The sequence below is a fragment of the Bison bison genome, unplaced genomic scaffold, assembly GCF_000754665.1.
Source record: "Bison bison bison isolate TAMUID 2011002044 unplaced genomic scaffold, Bison_UMD1.0 scf7180017864184, whole genome shotgun sequence".
In the NCBI taxonomy this organism is placed as follows: Eukaryota; Metazoa; Chordata; class Mammalia; order Artiodactyla; family Bovidae; genus Bison; species Bison bison.
In genome coordinates, this window is record NW_011494756.1 from 3,894,637 (window position 1) to 3,915,921 (window position 21,285).

The 21,285-nt window shown below is 39.2% G+C and overlaps 1 protein-coding gene across 1 annotated transcript in view; it reads right to left on the minus strand.

The window, feature by feature from the left end:
• Nucleotides 1-21,285, minus strand: part of TTC29 (tetratricopeptide repeat domain 29) — a 332,216-nt gene that overhangs the window by 201,532 nt on the left and 109,399 nt on the right. The window contains exon 8 of the mRNA XM_010843700.1: nucleotides 5,681-5,772. Within this exon, the coding sequence (XP_010842002.1) occupies nucleotides 5,681-5,772 (92 nt within the window). The remainder of the gene's footprint in view (nucleotides 1-5,680; nucleotides 5,773-21,285) is intronic.

Consider the following 21,285-nt stretch of genomic DNA (forward strand, 5'->3'; position numbering starts at 1 on the left):
TGAGATCTAATCTTACTGCATTGTGGTCAGAAAAGATGCTTGGAATGATTTCAATTTTTTTTGAATTTACCAAGGCTGGATTTATGGCCCAGGATGTGATCTCTCCTGGAGAAGGTTCCATGTGCACTTGAGAAAAAGGTGAAATTCATTGTTTTTGGGTGAAATGTCCTATAGATATCAATTAGGTCTAACTGGTCTATTGTGTCATTTAAAGTTTGTTTTCTTTGTTAATATTCTGTTTAGTTGATCTATCCATAGGTGTGAATGGGGTATTAAAGTCTCCCACTATTATTGTGTTATTGTTAATTTCCCCTTTCATACTAGTTAGCATTTGTCTTATTGTGGTGCTCCTATGTTGGGTGCATATATAATTGTTATATCTTCTTCTTAGATTGATCCTTTGATCATTATGTAGTGTCCTTCTTTGTCTCTTTTTACAGCCTTTGGTTTAAAGTCTATTTTATCTGATATGAGTAATGCTACTCCTGCTTTCTTTTGATCTCTATTTGCATGGAATATCTTTTCCAGCCCTTCACTTTCAGTCTGTATGTGTCCCCTGTTTTGAGGTGGGTCTCTGTAGACAACATATATAGGGGTCTTGTTTTTGTATCCATTCAGCCAGTCTTTGTCTTTTGGTTGGGGCATTCAACCCATTTACATTTAAGGTAATTATTGATAAGTATGATCCTGTTGCCATTTACTTTATTGTTTTGGGTTCGAGTTTGTACACCGTTTTTATGTCTCCTGTCTAGAGAATATCCTTTAGCATTTGTTGGAGAGCTGGTTTGGTGGTGCTGAATTCTCTGAGCTTTTGCTTGTCTGTAAAGCTTTTGATTTCTCCTTTGTATTTGAATGAGATCCTTGCTGGGTACAGTAATGTGGGCTGTAGATTATTTTCTTTCATCACTTTAAGTATGTCTTGTCATTCCCTCCTGTCCTGAAGAGTTTCTATTGAAAGATCAGCTGTTATCCTTATGGTAATCCCCTTGTGTGTTATTTGTTGCTTTTCCCTTGCTGCTTTTAATATTTGTTCTTTGTGTTTGATCTTTGTTAATTTGATTACTATGTGTCTTGGGGTGTTTCGCCTTGAGTTTATTCTGTTTGGGACTCTCTGGGTTTCTTGGACTTGGGTGATTATTTCCTTCTCCATTTTAGGGAAGTTTTCAACTATTTTCTCCTCAAGTATTTTCTCATGGTCTTTCTTTTTGTCTTTTTCTTCCGGGACTCCTATGATTTGAATGTTGTGGAATTTAATATTGTCCTGGAGGTCTCTGAGATTGTCCTCATCTCTTTTAATTTGTTTTCCTTTTTTCCTCTTTGACAGCCACTTTTAAATCAATGATATTAGAACAATCCCTTGCACTATTCACAAAAATAAACTCAAAATGGCTTAAAGATTTAAATATAAGACATGACACCATAAAACTCCTAGAAGACAACATGAGCAAAACATTCTCTGACATAAATTATAGCAATGTTTTTGTAGATCAGTCTCGCAAGTCAATGTAAATATAAGTGAAGTCATTTAGTCATGTCCAGCTCTTTTGTGACCCCATGGACTGTAGCCCACCAGGCTCCTCTGTCCATGGAATTTTCTGGGCAAGAATACTGGAGTGGGTTTCCATTTTCTTCTCCAGGGGATCTTCCTGACCCAGGGATGGAACACAGGTCTCTCGCACTGCAGGCAAACGCTTTACAGTCTGAGCCACCAGAGAAGCTCAATGTAAATAAAAGCAAGGCTATTAAACAAATGGGACTGAATTAAACTTACTTTTTTGCACAGCAAAAGAAACCATAAACAAAATGATAAGATAACCTACAGACTGTGAGAAAATCTTTGTAAACCATGCAAATAACAGGGCTTAATTTCCAAAATATACAAATACTTCATACAACTCAATATGTAAAAAATGAACAACTCAATCAAAAACGGGCAGAAGACCTAAATAGACATTTCTCCAAAGAAGACATACAGATGGCCAATAGAGACATGGAAAAATGATTAACTTTGCTAATTATTAGAGAGATGCAAAACAACACTACAGTCACCTCACACTGATTAGAATGGCCAACATTAAAAAGTCTACAAACAATAAATGGTGGAGAGAGTATGGAGAAAAGGGAACTCTCCTACAGTGTTGGTAGGAATATAAATTAGTGCAGCCACTATGGAAAACAGTATGGACATTGCTTAAAAAACTAAAAACAGAACTACGATATGAGCCAGCAATCCCATTCCTGAGCTTCTATCCAGAAGAGACAAAAATTCTCATTCTAAAAGATTCATCCACCACAAAGTTTATAGCAGCACTATTTATAACAGCCATGGAAGCAACCTGAGGGTCCATCAACAGATGAATGGATAAAGATGTGGTATATATATGCAACAGAATATTACTCAGTCATAAAAAAGAATGAAATAACGCCATTCGGAGCAGCATGGATGGACCTCGAGATTATCATATGAGGTGAAGTTGTCAGAGAAAGACAAATATCACATGATATCACTTATATGTGGAATTTAAAATATGATGCAAACGGATTTATAAAACAGAAACAGATTCACAGACAGAAAACAAACTTATGGTTACCAAAGGGGAAGAGGGTGAAAGGATAAAATGGGAGTTTCAGATTAGCAGATACAAACTACCATATATAAAATAAACAACAAAGTCCTACTATATATCACAGGGAACTATATTCAATATCCTGTAACAAACCATAATGGAAAAAAATATAAAATATTCTTTTATGAACAAAGTGATATGTATGTATCACTTTGCTATATATCAGATACTACCACAATGTTGTAAATCAATATATATATATATATACATAGAGTTGAAGTAGAGTTGATTAATATATATATATATATATATGGATATATATGTGGACCCTTTTTATCAAATAATGCTTAAGCAGCCAAATTAAAACATTTGACTGTTGTTGTAAAACTAATTGTTCAGCTCTCCCCTCAGGTTTTACGGTATTGCTGCTATTTACTTGCTAAGTTGTGTCTAATTCTTTGGGACCCCATAAACTGCAGCAAGCTAGGCTTCCCTGTCCTTCACCATCTCATTGATTTTGCTCAAACTCATGTCCACTGAGTCCATGATGCCATGCAACCATCTCATACTCTGTCACCCACTTCTCCTCCTGCCCTCGATCTTTCCCAGCACCAGGATCTTTTCCAGTGAGTCAGCTCTTCCCATCAGGTGGCCCAAGTATTAGAGTTCAGCATCAGTCCTTCCAATGAATATTCAGGGTTGATTTTCTTTAAGATTGACTGGTTTGATCTCTGCAGTCCAAGGGACTCTCAAGAGTCTTCTCCAGCACCACAGTTCGAAAACATCAATTCTTCGACACTCAGCTTTCTTTGTGGTCCAACTCTTACATCTATATGTGACTACTGGAAAAACTACAGCTTTGACTATACCGACCTTTGTCAGCAAAGTGATGTCTCTGCTTTTTAATACACTGTCTAGCTTTGTCATAGCTTTACTTCCAACAAGTAAGTGTCTTTTAATTTTGTGGCTGTAGTCACTGTCTGCCTTGGTTTTGGAGCCAAAGAAAATGAAGACTGTCACCGTTTTCATTTTGTCCCTATCTATTTGCCATAAAGTGATGGGGTCAAGATGCCATGATCTTAGTTTTTTGAATGTTAAATTTTAAGCCAGCTTTTTCTCTCTCCTCTTTCACCTTCATCAAAAGGTATACAATATAGATGAGAAATTCAAATCATGGAGTGGAAAATAAAATATTCCAGATGAGACCCCAGTTTAACAGGTGAGAAGTATTTTAAGATGACCACAGGTTTTCAGAAGTTTCAAAAATAACTATAAAGACTATCAGTAACCAAAGGTGAAGACCAACGCTTGTTTTGTGACACAGTTAGTGCTCAATATAACAGGTTATAGAAGAAATGATTTTTCCCTGAAGTTTTATCTCTTTGGTTATATTAAAACACAATGTCATTTTGTAGAAATTATTTTATAAGCATGTTAAGGGATGCATTTATTTAACTGTCTAGGCTTAGGCTAGGTCTGCTGCTACAAGGCAAGACAAATCATCCAGTTGTTTCCTACTGATTCTAAACAGGGTTCACAGCAGACTCAAGCAATTAAATAATCAAAATGAGCTGAACAAAACGGTACAGAGTTGGTGTGCTCCAGACAGACATTAAATTGAATCCTTACATATCTCTTTTTTGTGTGTTCAAACATCTGCTTCTTTCCAGTGATTGTTTGGAAAAGAAAAGTTTAAGGGATAGCGAGGTTGATCATCCACAGGACGGTTATCAACCTTCATCTGAAGGGACCACAATGCTCACAGGTTGCTTGCTTTACCCCTGGCTGGCCCTGCCTTCCTAGAGTATATGTCCATACCCTTCTTATAAACATGTCTGTCCCAATCGTTCATCCAGCGAAGACTGCAGTGCACTTATTTTGTTCGGCACCTTACACTTCATTGGTGTTGGTGTTTTGATATTTAATTAATTATTTAGTTAATATTTAATGATTATTATATTGGCAATGATAATTACATAATGAAGATCTGTTTTCAATGCATTAGACATTCTAAGTGCCTTTGGAATAATAATTTTACCTTTTAAAACACCACCAGTTGTATGTATTTACAACTGAAATACAGATAGGAACAAATCAGAATTTGACACAATCTATATTTACTTCTGGGCTTCCCTGGTGGCTCAGCAGTAAAGAATCTGCCTGCCGATGTAGGAAACGCAGGTTCGATCCTTGGGTCGGGAAGATCCCCTTGAGAAGGAAAGGGCAACCCAGTCAAGTATTCTTGTCTGGGAAATCCCATGGGCAGAGTAGGCTGGAAGGCTACAGTCCATGGGGTTGCAAGTGGGTCGGACAGAAGTGGACTAAACAACAATAACAACAATATTTACTAGTACTATTACTACTACATAGTAATACTCTGTATTACTACTACATAGTTAATACTACTACTACAAAACTATTTAAAAGCTATATCTTGGATATAAGGTAACATACCAAAAACCAAGGCCATAACTTTGATAACTTTTCTTATTCTTACTCTATCTTGGCTAAATATAATGCAGTGATTAAATGGAGTACACAACGATCACAATATGATGAGTGAATGCCATATCATATATTTTCCATGGAAAAAATTGTATCACAAGTTGTTTATGTATATTTTTGTTCAATTTTTCTGTTTTAAATGAAACACTGGGAATATTGTTTTTGCACCTGATCGTTTATCCAGATGTGCTCAAAGGAGAGATGGATGTCTTAATGGTAGAAGCATAAAATGGAAGCTTTCCTCAAAGAAGAGATCTGGAAAGGTTACGGTGAACCACAGTCACTGAAGCGTACTGCCTATGTGCTCTCTGCTTTTTTAACCTGTGAGAGGTGACCTGATTTTCTCCTCTCATTCAAGGTCATCACCAAACTTCCAGAAATTTAAAACATAAAATAATATGGAGGAGGAACAGACAAAGAAGAGTTCAGGTGCAAGTTTAAAAATACCACCTTGGCTTAAAATAACTTATGATGAAAGGGTCACTTAAGAAGGGCACTGCTTAAAATTTAAGCAGGCAGTAATGGAAAGTGACAGACCTCAAACAATCTAAGTCTTTCACAGTTGAGTGAATTCACAGTGACAGCAAGACAAGGATGTGCAAACTCACCTCTGCAGGACCTTGGCCGTGGCTTCATAGGCTCTCCCCAGGCTGAGATCATCATCCAGGTCTGCAGAGATTTTGCCGTAAGTGTTGAGGACCTATGGGGAAAGAGCAATACATATTAAACATATAACATGACCAGATTCACTGATGTTTCGTTTCAAAACAGAAAAGATCCAAATTAATAGTTGTTTTTCAGGTCACCATAAAATTTTTTTATTAAAAATTCATGTTGGTTTGGTTTATTTTTATCTATTGTATTACTCGTTTCACAGCGATCTCTTTGAGCCTTGACAGTGAAGTCTTACTTTTGTAAAAATAATTCTTTTCCTGCACAATCCAAAATCTTCCAATTGATATAACTTAGGTGTGAATAAAAACTGAATGGGTTACAACATTATTTGAAAATATAGGACTATTATCTTAGGTAATATAAGGCAGATTACAATAGTCTACTAGGGTAGGTTAAATATCACTTCTCTTCCTATAAATAGCTGTTTGAAAAGCATGAATTTAGGTGCCAGGCAATTTCTAAATCTATCGTTTTATTAGAGGCATATCTCACAGTTTGTACACGTGTTCAGAATACACTAAAACTATTTCTTACAAATGTACTTCATTACCAACAATCTCTTCAATAATCAAAAGATTATGGCTGCCACAGCCAAACATATGATCTTAATTTAACACTGACATCTCATGGTATGATTTTCCTTTTTATTCTATTTCCTTTTCAAGGGCTAGAAGGAGGAAAATAAAATTCCTTCTTCCTCCTTCATTGTTACTTGACCCAACCTATTACACACATGAAGACACAGGAAATCTCTAAAGACCTCTATGGAAATCCTTTTTGCACATTTTCTAAGAAAGAATTAGTGAAAGTCATTTGACAGCGTTGAGAGAGGGAAGATGGACATTCAGGATGTGTCTTCAACCTGAATTAGGCATCTTAGAAAGTTTGCATGTTAGAGACAATGTTGCTATCCATCTTTACTTTCTTAAAGTTAATATTTAGGAAATAATTTTAGTGAGGCCATGGTGATACCTCCTAATTTGTGTGTGTCTGTGTGTGGTTTACTAGTGACTGTTTGACATAATACTGATATTAAAACTTACTGATACATCTTGACCTGGTGTTGTAATTCCTGTTAAACCTGTGAAGTTCAACAATTCGATTCTTATTTTTAAGCCTCTTAGTAAGTCTTGTATGAACCTGAGAATTTTCTGTTCACTCTGTCCTGCACAAATGACTGTCTGATATGACATGACATAGAGCTTTCTGAGTTAAAGGACAGAATCTTTGAATTTTGTGAATTTATAAGAGACTTTATTAAATCCAAACATCAAAATATTTAGGAAGAGACTGTCTAGTGTCTCTTTTGGCCTATACATGTTTTATATGACATTCTAGAAATTTAAAGATCAAATATTACTATATTTTCATGTCAAAAACAATTTATTCAGTAAATATTGTTATTGGATGCCAGTGCTGTGATAGACCCTGCATGCTTGCGTGCCAAGTTGCTTCAGTCATGTCTGACTCTTTGCGACCCCATGGACTATTATATATAGCCTGCCAGGCTCCTCTGTCCATGGAATTCTCCAGGCAAGAATACCGGAGTATGGTTGCCATGCCCTCCTCCAAGGGAATCTTCCTGACCCAGAGATCGATCCTGGATCTCCTGCAGCTCTTGTGCTACAGGTGGATTCTTTACCGCTGAGCCACTGGGAAAGCCCAATATTAGACCCTGGAAAATCTTACAGAGCAGAAAGCATGCCTACAGACCTTCAAGGCATTTACAGTCTAGTGGTACAGAGGTTTGCACTGACGCAGCTGTCTGAATTAGTAATGACTGAAGACAAGTTTCTCCAGAGCTTCAACTGCTTATCCTGCACCATGCTCCCATGCCCCTGCTCACTGTGAACCCGGAAGCAGTAATGTAACATCTGGAAGTACCCAGCATTATCCTAGGACTGTGCCTCCTTTGACCATGGTTAGGAGGATAGGTGCCCAAGACAGATAGGTAAACACTTCAGTATTGATGGCTCTTCTCCCACACAAGTATGCAGCACTCCCAGGGAGCAGCCGGGGCAAATACCAGCTCAGTCTGGGCTTCTAGCTTTGACCTTGGACTTGGTTTTACAGAAGCTTCCTCATGGAACATGATGGGGTTGGCTGGAATGAACATTCACCTTAGAGGAAGAAGACTGGGATGCAAGATGCACTTCTACTACACCCAACACATCTGGCCTAAGAAATCTCCCTGAGAAGCTTTCCTCAGAAGCAGAAATGAAAACCTCCCTGAGAGGTGTGAGATAATACAGAGAGCTATTTGAACTTGGGATGAGAATTTTCTGGGACTCTGCTAACCAGCCATCAGGGAAGAGCTCCTGGAGAACCCCTCCTCAGAGTAAAGACAACACATTCCATTTGTGACTTGAGAGAGTTCATCACTCAGGTTAAACATTTTACCTAAAAATAGGAAGTATACAGGCAGTGTGAAAAATATAGTTCATTACTGGCCCAAAGGGGAATACATTATATATATATATACACACACACACATATATAATATACATATATATGGTATGTGGAAAAATAACATAACATTATAAATTGTGTAGAAAATAACTGTTGGTGGGAATGTAAATTGGTGCAGCCACTAAGGAAAATAGTAGGGAGGTTCCCTAAAAAACTAAAAGTAGAGCTACCATATGATCCAGCAATCCCACTCCTGGGCATATATCCAGAAAAGACAAAATCTCTAATTTAAAAAGATATGTGCCATACAATATTGTAAAGTAATTAACCTCCAATTAAAATAAATAAATTTGTATTTAAAAAAAAAAAGATAAAGGCCCTTATTTAAAGGCCTTTCCCATTTGAGGATTAAAGGAATATGCTTATCTCCTTCAAAAAAAAAAAAAGATACACACATGCCAATGGGCACTGAAGCACTGTTTACAAGACATGGAAGCCACCTAAACGTCCATCGACAGATGAGTGGATAAACAAGATGTTGTATATGTACACAGTGGAATACTACTGAGCCACGAAGAATGAAATAACGCCATTTGCAGCAAATGGATGGCCCTAGAGATTAGCATACTAAGTGAAGTAAGTCAGACAAAGATAAATAGTATAGGATATCATCTATATGTGGAATCCAAAAAATAATACAAAAGTATCTATGTACAAAATAGAAACAGACTCACAGACATAGAAAACAAACTGTTAATTATCAAAGAGGAAAGGGAGAGATAAATTAGGAGTACAGGATTAACAGATATACACTACTATGCATAAAATAGATAAGCAACAAAGGTTTACTTTGGGGACACTGTTCAATATCTTGTAATAATTTATAATGGAAAATAATCTGAAAAAAAAAACTGATTCACTTTGCTGTATATCTGAAACTAACAACATATTGTAAATCAATTATTCTTCAATTCAAAAAATGAATATTAAATACCTCAAAAAAACTCAAATTGTGTAGAAAATAAAGATGTGTTATATTGACCTTACAGTAAGTTATGTTACCTGCTTTTTAATTAAGGTACAATTTGCAAATTAATGAATATCGATCAACTTAAATCACTAGACAAATAGTGGAATCTTCTTTACAGAGAATACTTTAAGTGAGAAAATACAGTGTGGAAATCTGAAAGATCCACTGTATTTGATTGAATATCCCTGTGGCATGCAATTTGTTGGAAACAAATCTAGTGTCTGGAAGGTTAAATTCTGTCATCACAAATCAAAGAGAAGAGAAGAGAAAAAAGAATATCAGGTGCAAAGTATTTTGATGCATTCAAAACTCATTGTGATGGTGGTCATTTAGTCGCTAAGTCTAGGGGAAGGGAAATTCATAGTTTTTGTCTTTTCTACTTTCTAGGCAGCTCAATGTGTTTGGTGAAAATGCCACATCAAAGATGGTGCAGTTGGCTGCCTGGTTTCCCATCATTCCAAAGTTTCAAGGTTTAATGCTTAGGGAAAGGAGGGGAAATACTTTTCTGTCTCCTTCTGGCATGGCACAGAGCATGCACAACTCAAACTAATAAAGATCCATGGCATGAAGTTTAAAATGGGTTTCTGCACTCTGGCTGGTGACCCAAACTGCCATTGTTTCTGTAGGAAAATAACCCATGGAAAATGACATCTAAAATAAGTTACAGCATCTAGCCCATTTGAGATGGTAATTTTGTAGCTTTTCAAAATTTTCAGTAATCTCCACTTCTTTTATTTCAGATTTTTGGTAATTTTTCTATACACATTTCTTTGTCCACTTACTACCTTCCTCCCACTACTCTCTTCCTTAGTTAATGCAATACTTGAAACCAGTTGGGACTTTTATTCTGAGGGCATTGACCAGGCTTTGGAAGGGCCTTATGGGAAATTAATCAAATCTCCCTCTGGGTGCTCAAATTTTCTTTAAATACCTTAGACTCGAGTCAGACAGGCTTACTACTGAGCTAAGTGACATGTGTCAAGTGACTTAGTATCTGTGCGTTTTATTTCCTTGGGTATAACATTGAAATGAATAAAGTCTACCTTGAAAAGATGTTATAAGGTTCTACTCCTAAGGATTTGAATGAAGCACCTACTTAGTTTTCCCAAGTCTTATCTAACTGAGTGGTTCTCAAACGGGGGTTGTTTGCCTCATAGGGGATATTTGGCAATGTCTGGACATGTTTTAGGCTGTCATAATTGGGAGAAGCCAGGGATGCAGCCCAACAGCCTATATACCCCCTTCTCCCATGACAAAGAAGTGACCAGTTCCAAATGTAAATAGCACTGCCATTGAGAAATTCTCATCTAGTCTTTGCTAGAACAATTTTCTTGATGGGAGACTATACTCCTGTGAGACTAGGCACTGAATCATTGGAGAGTTACGTGAAAAAAGTTTTTTAGTTAAGTTGAATCAAAATCTATACTCTGCCTGCTAGCCAAGGTTGTGTTTTGTGGGACAAGATAAGTCCATTCCTCTTTCATGTGATGGTTCTTCCAATACCTGAAAGAGCTATGTTTTCCTCCTTAAAGCCTCCAAACTCACAGAGGCATTCAGGACACTCCCAAACAAGTGAGGATGAAACCCCAACAGTTTTGCTCAACATTTGAACATTTTATTTCAAATTTTGTCTACAAGTCTAAGAGTTCTGGAAGAGTTTAAATAAACCCAACTGCACCAAAATACATTTATAAAACCACAACAGGGATCCATCAGACTTGTCTGTAAATAAGAAGTTATGAGCCCATTGCCTGGGGTGCATTTTTTAAAATCTTTTTCTTCCTTGCCCACCATAAAAAGGCAGCAGAGCGAACGTTTTGTTATACAGCCCTACACAAAACCTGAATTGTGTCACTTTATAACCAAGGTGCACCACTGAGCTCTACACTGTGCATTACTTTGAAGAGAAAAAGGAAATGATACAGATTTATTCTTGTGCAATAAGAAATACAGAAATAAAAAAATCAAGTTTGCCATCTTGAGCTTGAAATCATTGTCAAATCTTATCGGAAATACATTTATTCTGATTTCTGGCAATCTAACCCCCTTTAGCCATTTCACAGTTGGTGAGCAGAAAGGATGTTTCTGCCTCATTTACAGCGTCTGAACATGATTCAGACAATCAACTGCAACATTAGTCAAAGAAATCAGTGGCTAATGATTTCTGACAAGCGCTGCAGTAACAGGCTGAGGACCAGACTGGGCAGCAACGGCACTGAGAGCATTTTACTAGTGACAGCAATAGGCGATGGGAGAAGGCGATAAAAATGAGGGTAAACAGAACTCTTTCCCCATCACGTAAAGGCTCTTATACACTTTCTGCAAAGGCATGGTATCTGACATGCAGTAAATACAGTAATCTTTTGCTTCAAATATGTTATATTGAATGAACACTGAGGACAATCAAGTGTGCAGCTCTGCAAACAATAACACATGAAGTAGTTAAATATTCTGCATTCTGCTGAAACTATACCCTTAAGTTAGGAGTAGTCTAGCATTACTATTTATATTGATCATTTGGACTGTGTATTCTTTCTCCCTGAAATGCATTACTCATCATTTAAACTGTTACAAACTGACTGTTTACATCACCTGACACAGAAAGGGAAGGCTGATGGCCCAGTGCAGGAAGAACCGAGTGTTAAAAGACTGAGTTCTTGCTTCTCTTAGGCCTCAAGCTCAGACTGTGACCCTGGACAGGTCACTTGGTTACCTTGAGCTTCAGTTTCCAAGTCTGAAAGATAAAGGGGTAGGACCAAAGGATCTAGAATTCTCCGTTCCAAAAATATGATTTTGATTTTAGACTACGTTGATATATTAAGTAGTTGAAGATATGTCCTAATTATTTTCAATCATTTATCTTTGGCTTCAAAATCCCTGATGAATTTATCTTATGTTTAATTTTTTTAAAACAAGAGAAACTAAATGATAAGTCATTTCATTCACTTCAAATTTTATTTTCAACCTTTCTCCCTTATTTGAAAAATATTGCATATTCTTAATGAACTGCTTTTAAAAAAATATCCCTACCATGGAGTAAGTGATAACAAGAAAGGCTAAATCTACAAAACTTTTGGTTCATATTAAACAGTGATTGTTACATACACAATGATCAGTGCTGTTCAAAGATAGTAAACACTTTTATACCTTGAAATATTTAAAAATTGGATGAAAATTCACTGTGAATTTCACTAAAATTCATAAACTGAATTAGAATTGCTGGTTAATCTCTCACATATTAGGAGTTTACATTGCATTTTCAAACGCTGCTGCTGCTGCTGCTGCTAAGTCGCTTCAGTCGTGTCCGACTCTGTGCGACCCCATAGACCGCAGCCCACCAGGCACCCCCGTCCCTGGGATTCTCCAGGCAAGAACACTGGAGTGGGTTGCCATTTCCTTCTCCAATGCATGAAAGTGAAAAGTGAAAGTGAAGTCGCTCAGTCGTGTCTGACTCTCAGCGACCCCATGGACTGTAGCCCACCAGGCTCCTCTGTCCATGGGATTTTCCAGGAAAGAGTACTGGAGCGGGGTGCCATTGCCTTCTCTGTTTCAAAAAGCTATAAGGGTAGAAATAAATCTCAAAAATTTCCAAGAATTTTCTTTCACTAAAAGCTCTCTATACATACATTCAATATATAGATGACCCTCAAACTCCAAAACAATGAAACAGAATTCCACTTACAAACAAAAGTTTCCTCAGTAGTAAATTGGAACATATTACTTAAAACTGTCATTTTCTAAATCAGTCAATATATGTGTGTACTATATTAACAAGAGACATGTTCACAAAGAATTTTTATTCGAATTCTCAATGATTATTTTCTATGCAGTAAATCAGAAAGCATGGAAACATTTATCTTGTACAGCCCAATCATGGTGTGAGTTATATTTATAGCTCCTTGAAAAGAAAATTTCCCTGCCCTTTATTTCCTGTTTGGGAAATCCACAGGAGGTTTTGCTGTGTGTTTTGTAGAAGGCCCTTGACCAAAGGCATCACTGAGGTGGCCAGACAGGAAAAGTTCTGTTCAGTGGAAGAACAGAGTGATCAGTTAGCTCAGTCATGTTCTCTGAGGAAATTCAGGAACACCACACAGAGGGGGCAGAAGTGAGAAGGTGCTCAAAGGCCACCAAGAGTGTGGTCGAGTCACGTCAACAGAGTGGGCCAGACAGACGACTACTGCTAAGAGGGTGATGAGGAAACGGAGCCCCTCTTCTCCCAGGACTCCTCCAGTTCCCGAGAGTCTTTCAGTTTGTGAAGCCAACTGTCCACTGACCCTAGGGACTCACGGGCTATGCTCTCCCTTCTGGCCACGGGAATCTTTACAAGCAATGACTTACCAGAGGTCATCTGCATGAGCCTCTTTCTTGCACCCAAAGGAAAAAGCTGAGAAGTGCTGAGAGTTAAAAGAGTTCTGTGGAACTCAAGTGGCAAGTAAGTAACTTCAAGCCTTTCTCCCCTTCCATGTTTATCAGTGAAAAATGATACAGGCGATTCTTTCTACAGCGAGAGTTGATGCAGGTTACATAAAATGATTAGAGATTTCACTGTCAGAAAAGATTTGAAGGGAAATTTTTGCATATTTTTTAAACTAACAAAGTCCCCAGTTCCACTCACTGGAAAAGACCCTGATGCTGGCAAAGACTGAAGGCAAAAGAAGAGAGTGGCAGAGGATGTGATGTTTGGATAGCATCACCGATTCAATGGACATGAACTTGGGCAAACTCCAGGAGATGGTGAGGTACAGGGAGGCCTGGCCTGTTGTAGTCCATGGGGTCACACAGAGTTGGACAGGACTGAGCACACACACACAATTGTTGAATGATTGTGGTTGAGTTATGGAGGGTACTGGTAATACAGTACCTGCAGGAGCACTAGGACAACAATGTTTATAGGAGGATGAAAAGGGAGTGTGAAGAATGATTATGTTATACTTATGATAACATTACCAGCCATTTCAGTTGTCTGCTATTTATGGAGACTAAAGAGGGTGGTGGCAAACAGAATCAAATGAAGAGCCCATCAAATTTAATTTGGCCAAACAGGTACTGTCACTTTGACCATGCAGAAATGGCAACATGTATGTCTTACTGGAATGTGCAGGACTCTGGAAACCTCCCTCCAGCCCCAAAGACCTCCTGCTGTCAGGAATCAACTCAGATCTCTCCATCTCCATGCCCCTCTGCCTGTACTGCTCTTTCTGATTTCATGCACGACTCTTCTGGTGGGCAGACACACACATACACACACACACACACACACACACACACACACACACACTTTACTCCGTGCTGTTTCACCGCTGAGTAAAGCACCATATGTATCTACTTAATAATGTTTCTCTCTCTCCAATTAGATCACAGGTGCCACAAGATCAGGAACGATATCTGTTTTTCTCTCTGTTGTACCCTTAGCTCCTAGTCTTATAATAATGTAGAAGTGAAGAGACGCGGGTTTGATCCCTGGGTCAGAAGATCCCTTGGAGGAGGAAATGGTAATCCATTCCAATATTCTTGCCTGGGAAATCCCATGGACAGAGGAGTCTGGTGGGCTACAGTCCATAGGGTCACACAGAGTTGGACACAACTGAGCACACACACAATTGTTGAATGAATGTGGTAGAGCTTTGGAAGGTCCTGGTGATACAGTACCTGTAGGATTATGTGGATATAATGAGCTGTTGTATTACATAATATAATATTGTATATAAATATTTACTTGGCTCAAAGGAAATAAGCTCATATATTAAGTATTATATAATATTAATATATTACATATAATGTATATCAGAGCTTAATATATATTAATTATATTATATACTGTTTTGCCTTATAACTCACTCAATAAGGAAAAAAATACAGCACTTTAAAACTATGGTAAATAGAAAGCATGTGAACATTTTTAGTTAACAGCCATCCTGGAGAGTTCAAGTATCATAACAGCAAACAAGTCAGACTCCTAAAGGAAGATTCAAATGACATTTTTTTTTTTTTTTTTGCTGTGCCAGGTGCTTGTGGGATTTTAGTTCCCCAACCAGGGATTAAACCTGGGGCTGCAGCAGTGAAAGCTATGAGTCCTGACCACTGGAACGCCAGGGAAGTCCCTATATGACATTTTAAAATGACAAGAATTCCCCTATCTAAATGTGTGCCTATTTCATCTGGTCAAATTTCTAACTAAACAACTTCCCCCATTATGAGCCCAAGTGGAATTTAGCGAGGAGGAAGATTAGAGGCTGAAATTATGTTAGATTCGTCATGGTATCTTGAGTCATTCTTCCTCCCTGTAGAAGGATTATAGATCACTTTTTTCCTCTCTTTTAATCTAGACAACTACAGTTTCTACTCTAAAAGCAACAAGTCGGAGAGCTGAGCAATGAAAAGCCACTAGCTCAGTGATACACCAAGCTCCTCAGCTTCCCCTGAAATGGCCACTTACCAACCTCCCTCCATTGGACCATTTTGCACAAAATGGTTTCTGGTTCCACAGGGAAGGCTCACGGAGGGTTCTATATTAGCAAGTGATGACCTGGAAGGTTTTAATAAACACTGATCCTGCGACAATTTCTGTATTTCTGCATGAACCAATTACCACTAGGAGATTTGTCTTTCCCGTGGAGGAAAAACCATCATCTATTCATAATCCCTCTTACTCGATTTTTTCCTCATTTAAGGCTGGATTCAATAAAATTTCATTCTGGTTCCCCCTTCTCAGAAATCCATAAAAGCCTTGAGAAAACATTTTGAGCATATTGTCTCCGTACAATTTGATATCCTTTCCACCACAGGCCATTACTCTGGTAAACTCAGTAAACCCTAATTTAGATCCACAATGTAATGCTTTCCTATCTGGCTGCGTAAACACGTTTCTTGAAAATAAAACATGGTAGGAAAGTCTTCCTCTGAAGGCTTGCACACAGAGGAAGCTTCATCTATTTCCCTTTCACCGTGAGAGAAGAGACGAGAAAGCAATTTATGAGTCATTTCCATTCTGACAGATGTGACAATGATGGGAAATGCGATGCCTGCCAAGAGCTTTTATCAACTAGGTTATAACGACGAGTAATAAGTGTAAATAATAAATGGCTGGAATCTTAGGGGAAACGGTGGCAATATGAAACGATGTTTGGTCCTTCAGATGGGGGCTCTGTGACTCTTGGAATTCCCTGCCTTCCCAGTAGAGTTTTGGCCTGACGATAAACACCAGTTTAGTACTTTATCTAATCCTAGCCAGGAGGTGAGTTCAACAGCAAGCTTTTGCAGATGTTCACATCCAATAATCTATCCATAATTGATGAAACAGGGAGGTCAGATGTAATGGCTGCTGCTATTCCAGCAACAAATAAATGGTTATTGACAAAACAAGCCAGCGTGGTGCAGAGTGCGGAGCAGTGACAGGCGGGCGGTGAGGCTGAGCGGAGGCCGGGAGGACGATTCGGATTTCTTGGCAGGCGAGCCGAGTGGCAGGAGGGCCACACTGACACACAAACAGATACAGGGGCCTTGGAAAAGAAAAGGGAGGTTGCCGAAGCGTACACACACACACACACACACAAAGAAGAAGAAGAAGGAGAAGAAGACAATTGGAGGCAGAGAAGAAAGGTTAAGTGAGCCTAGGGCAAGGCTGGGGACCCAGGTAAGTGCAAATGTGTGTGGTTCAGAAATGCCTTTGAATATGTGTGCTGTGACCCAGCTGGCTGGCTGCTTTCATCACCGGTGTGTCTTTGCTCACATTGCTGGCTGTCACTCTGTACTGCCTGGATGACTCGACCACCAAAGTGGATGCACGGGACACCTTGGTGCCCAAACCCTCCCACTGAGGGATATTCACTGATATTCCATTTAACACTGCAGATGCCATTTTTTCCTATATATTAAAAAAAAATCTAGGAAAGTATTTTCAGATAAGCTAAAAGTGCATAACTGTGCAGCTGCCCAGTTTCTCAAGACTGAGACTAATCCTAAAATACATGCTGCCTAAAATCAAATTTAGTGCTAAGGACTGCGAGTGGAGGGCAAAGTTTTCTTTAACAGTAAAAAGACCAACATGACACTCTAGTCACCTCAACCTAGGCAGAGAGTGTAAGAAATGCAATAATCGAGTATACTTTTATTGACCGAATAAAATTCAAGATATTTAAACGTAAATAAACAGCTGAAATCTTACATTTCTACTCCAGTGCTAAAAAATAATGTTTTTACACAGTTTTCCATGTAATATAAGATGAAGAATGGTAGAATGAAATGGTGCTTATTACTGCTATAGGTAGCCATAAAGAGGCTTGGGACAGAGCTGTTTTAAATATTAATATTCTGAAAATCACTTAAATCAATTTAACACTCTTCAGTGGTTTATTTAGAAGTGTGATTTATTTTATACTCTGCAACCAATCCCTTTGATCAGCCCTGAAATAACATATGAGCTGAAAATAAAAAGGCAAAACAAATCGCTGCTAATATTTTAGGCTTTATAGGCTAAACTAGAAAATTACCATTATATTGGGCATTTTCAAACTATTTATCAATACCTAGAAACAGAGAATTATAGAGCCCCAAAGATCATTTCCGCAATCATGTTCTAGTGACTTGGCTTCTTGAGCTCTGCCATCTGCCCTGCTGGGGTCTCCCTAGTCAGCAACTTCGACCTACCCCAGACCCTGGAACCATTCCTACCCAGGGTCTTCCAGGGCAGAAGCTTTGTATCAGATTGGTTTGCCACAAATTATACTTCGATTTCAAACTTTATTAAAAGTGACCAGGTTCTTTCTGTGTGCCTTGAAACCAAGTCCCCAGCAACCGTCCCAGCGTTTGGAGCTGCATCCCTGCCTTCTTACCTGAATTTCTGTCTTGGTACCTGGTCAGGTGCCTACTTGTTATGAGTCTGGAGACCTTCCTTACCACCATCAGCATGCTCCCATCAGAAGTTCCATTCCTGAACCCCAGTCCCTGTGACCTGGTGCTTGTCACTTGCCAATGGCAGTCACTACCATTAATTGACTTTAATTGGCTTCCTGGGTGGCGCTAGTGGTAAAGAACTCGCCTGTCAATGCAGGAGACATAGGAGATGTAGGTTCCATCCCTGGGTCAGGAAGATCCCCTGGAGGAAAGTAAGGCAACCCACTCCAGTATTCTTGCCTGGAGAATCCCATGGACAGAGGAGCCTGGCGGGCTACAATCCATGGGGTCATACAGAGTTGGACACGACCGAAGAGATGTAGCATGCACACACCATTAATTAAAACTACATGTGTGCCGTATTTCACAGTTTTGATATATTTGATCCTCACAGAGCCCTCTAAGACAAACAGTAACAGTCCCCTTACACAAATGAGAAATAGGGAGTGCAGAGAGGTTACCTGGCATTAGTATACACAGTGCTAGAGTAGGAAGAGAAGAAAGGAAGTTGAGCTGGGTTTACTGGACTTAAAATCCTGCCTTTTTTCTTCTTAAGCACTGTGATAGGTCTGCTGCCGGGTAACCCTGAGCATGGTCGTGCTGACCTCCACTGCACAGCTTACTGCCTCCTGGCACCATTCCCACAAGATATCCTCCACTCACCTACAGGGGTACCCACTCCATATCCAATGTTCTAGACGTTAACCTCATGCTTGCCCAATTACAGCTTTGTCTATTATCAGATGCTACTTTTCACCACATGGCTAATGATGGTACTTGGTACTAATTAATCCTCCTTCTTTTTTTCTTTTTCTTTTCTTGGGGTGTGCCACATAGCTTGCAGGATCTTAGTTTCCTGATCAGGGACTGAACCTGGCCGTCTACAGTGGAAGCACAGAGCACTAACCACTAGACCACCAGAGAATTCTTCACACTGACTATTTCCTGTGTCTGTCTCTCCTCGGCCTGAGTGACCCCCTTTTCACCCAGACACAAAGCACGTCACATTACAATGCCCACAAAGCCTTCTGTGATCCCACCTTTACCTGTCTGACTTTAGCTCTTTTTCCTCTGCTCCCCTTTTGCTTCTCCTCAGCCTAACTGGCCCCAAGCCTCTGGGGCATATTGCTGCCTTGAGGATTTGATCCTGACCATCACCCTTGCTTGGAATGTCCTTCTCTCACCTGCGTGGCTAACTCTCTCACTTGCTTCCAGTCTTCCGGCCAATGTCAACCTCTCAGCAAGGCCTCTGATCATCTATTTAAAATTCCTCCCACCTACCACTTGCTTTGGCACGCCTGAATTATTCCTTTGCATTTTTTCTTTATTCCTCTATGGCTTATGATGCTCTAACGAACTATCAATTGTTCATTTTATTTCATGTTCCTTGTCTTTCTCCACTGGGATGGAAGCTCCATGAGGACAAAGACGTTTGTCTGTCTGCCTGTTAATGTATTTCAAGTGCCTGGAGCAGGATTTGGCAAAAGGTGCTCTGAAACGATTTGTTGGATGAAAATATCATAGACTTCTCTTGAGACTACACATATTAACTAATTTAATCTCCCCAATACCCACAGGTAGGCATTATTGTTATTGTTATTATTACCATTACTACTTTTTTTTAAAGATGAGGAAACTGAGGCACAAAGAGGTGAAGCCACTGGGCTGAGATCACACAAGTGGTAAGCGATCAAGGGAACACAGTGGACCCAGGTCACCAGGTCACCAGAGGCAGTGCTGTTACCCGGCCCTCTCTCCCCCTTCAGCACCACAAGGCGCCTGACAGCGCCGCCTTGCAGACGGGGCTCCAAGTTCTGGTTCCTTTGGCGACCACCTGTGCTGGTGTCAACCAAGACTACAAGAGCAATGTCCCACAACAGTGTCGTTAAGGAAGCTGAACAAGGCTTAATGACTGGCCCAAGGCCAAAGCGCTTGTTAACAGAACCACAGCTAAAACTCAGGAAGTCTGACTCCCAGTTTGGTGGTCTTTCTGGTGCATTCAGAACCGATTTTTAAGATCAGAGTGACTGTTCGGGCAGTACTTTGCCATTCCTACACAATCTATTACAAAAAACAATTAAAAAGTCATTTTCGCTTTGCAGACTTGTGACAATTATTCATGAATATTTATGTAACATTTTAAAGGGAAAATGTTTATTTTGGTAATATCCATGATATTATAACATATAAAATGAACATCATAAACAGTCACTCTGCTGTAAGCTAATATAAGCTCATAGGGAAAATGAATATGTTTAATTAAATTTAGGGAAAAGGTATAGTTAAATCATTTGCAATACAATAATAAGGACCAATAAACCATTAACTTCTTACTATTCCATTGGAATTGTCAGCTACATGCTATATTAATAAATACCATCTTCATTTTATAAACTGAGATGTTGAGAGATTTGTCAATGATCTGCTAAGTTAGCAGTGGCAGCGGGAATAACATAATCCTTGCACTAACCCAGCAAAAAAAACACAAAACACAAAACAAAACCACTTCTACTCTTCCATACTATTCACCAGCATTTATTGAAGGAATGCAGTATGTCAGGCATAGTTCTAAGTATTTTCTGCATACTAACCCATTTAACCTTCACAACCATCTTATGAGTACCTATTAGTACCTAACTGTTACTAATGTGATCCTTATGCTGCAGGTGAGAAACAGAAGCACAAGAGAGCTTAAGTAGCTCACCCAAGGTCACAGGATTCCAAGTGGCAGGACCAGGATCTGGAATCAGGCAATGTGACCCTAGGGGCCCTGCTCTTAACGACTACATCACACTGTGATAATGGTTGAGACAGCAACAGAGAGAACTGAAATCTACTGGAAGGACCTTATCTCCCTCTCCCTATTTTATTTTACTCAAAAATCATAATCATTCTGCCCTATCGGATGTTTCAGCTGCAAATCTAGTGAAAGATACTTTTAATGCTCACCCCCTTGCATTTACTGAGAGTTTCTGGTAGATAGAAGATTTGTAACAGTAGCAAGAAGAGCGGAGAAGGCAATGGCACCCCACTCCAATACTCTTGCCTGGAAAATCCCATGGATGGAAGAGCCTGATAGGCTGCAGTCCATGGGGTCACTAAGAGTTGGACACGACTGAGCGACTTGACTTTCACTTTTCACTTTCATGCACTGGAGAAGGAAATGGCAACCCACTCCAGTGTTCTTGCCTGGAAAATCCCAGGGAC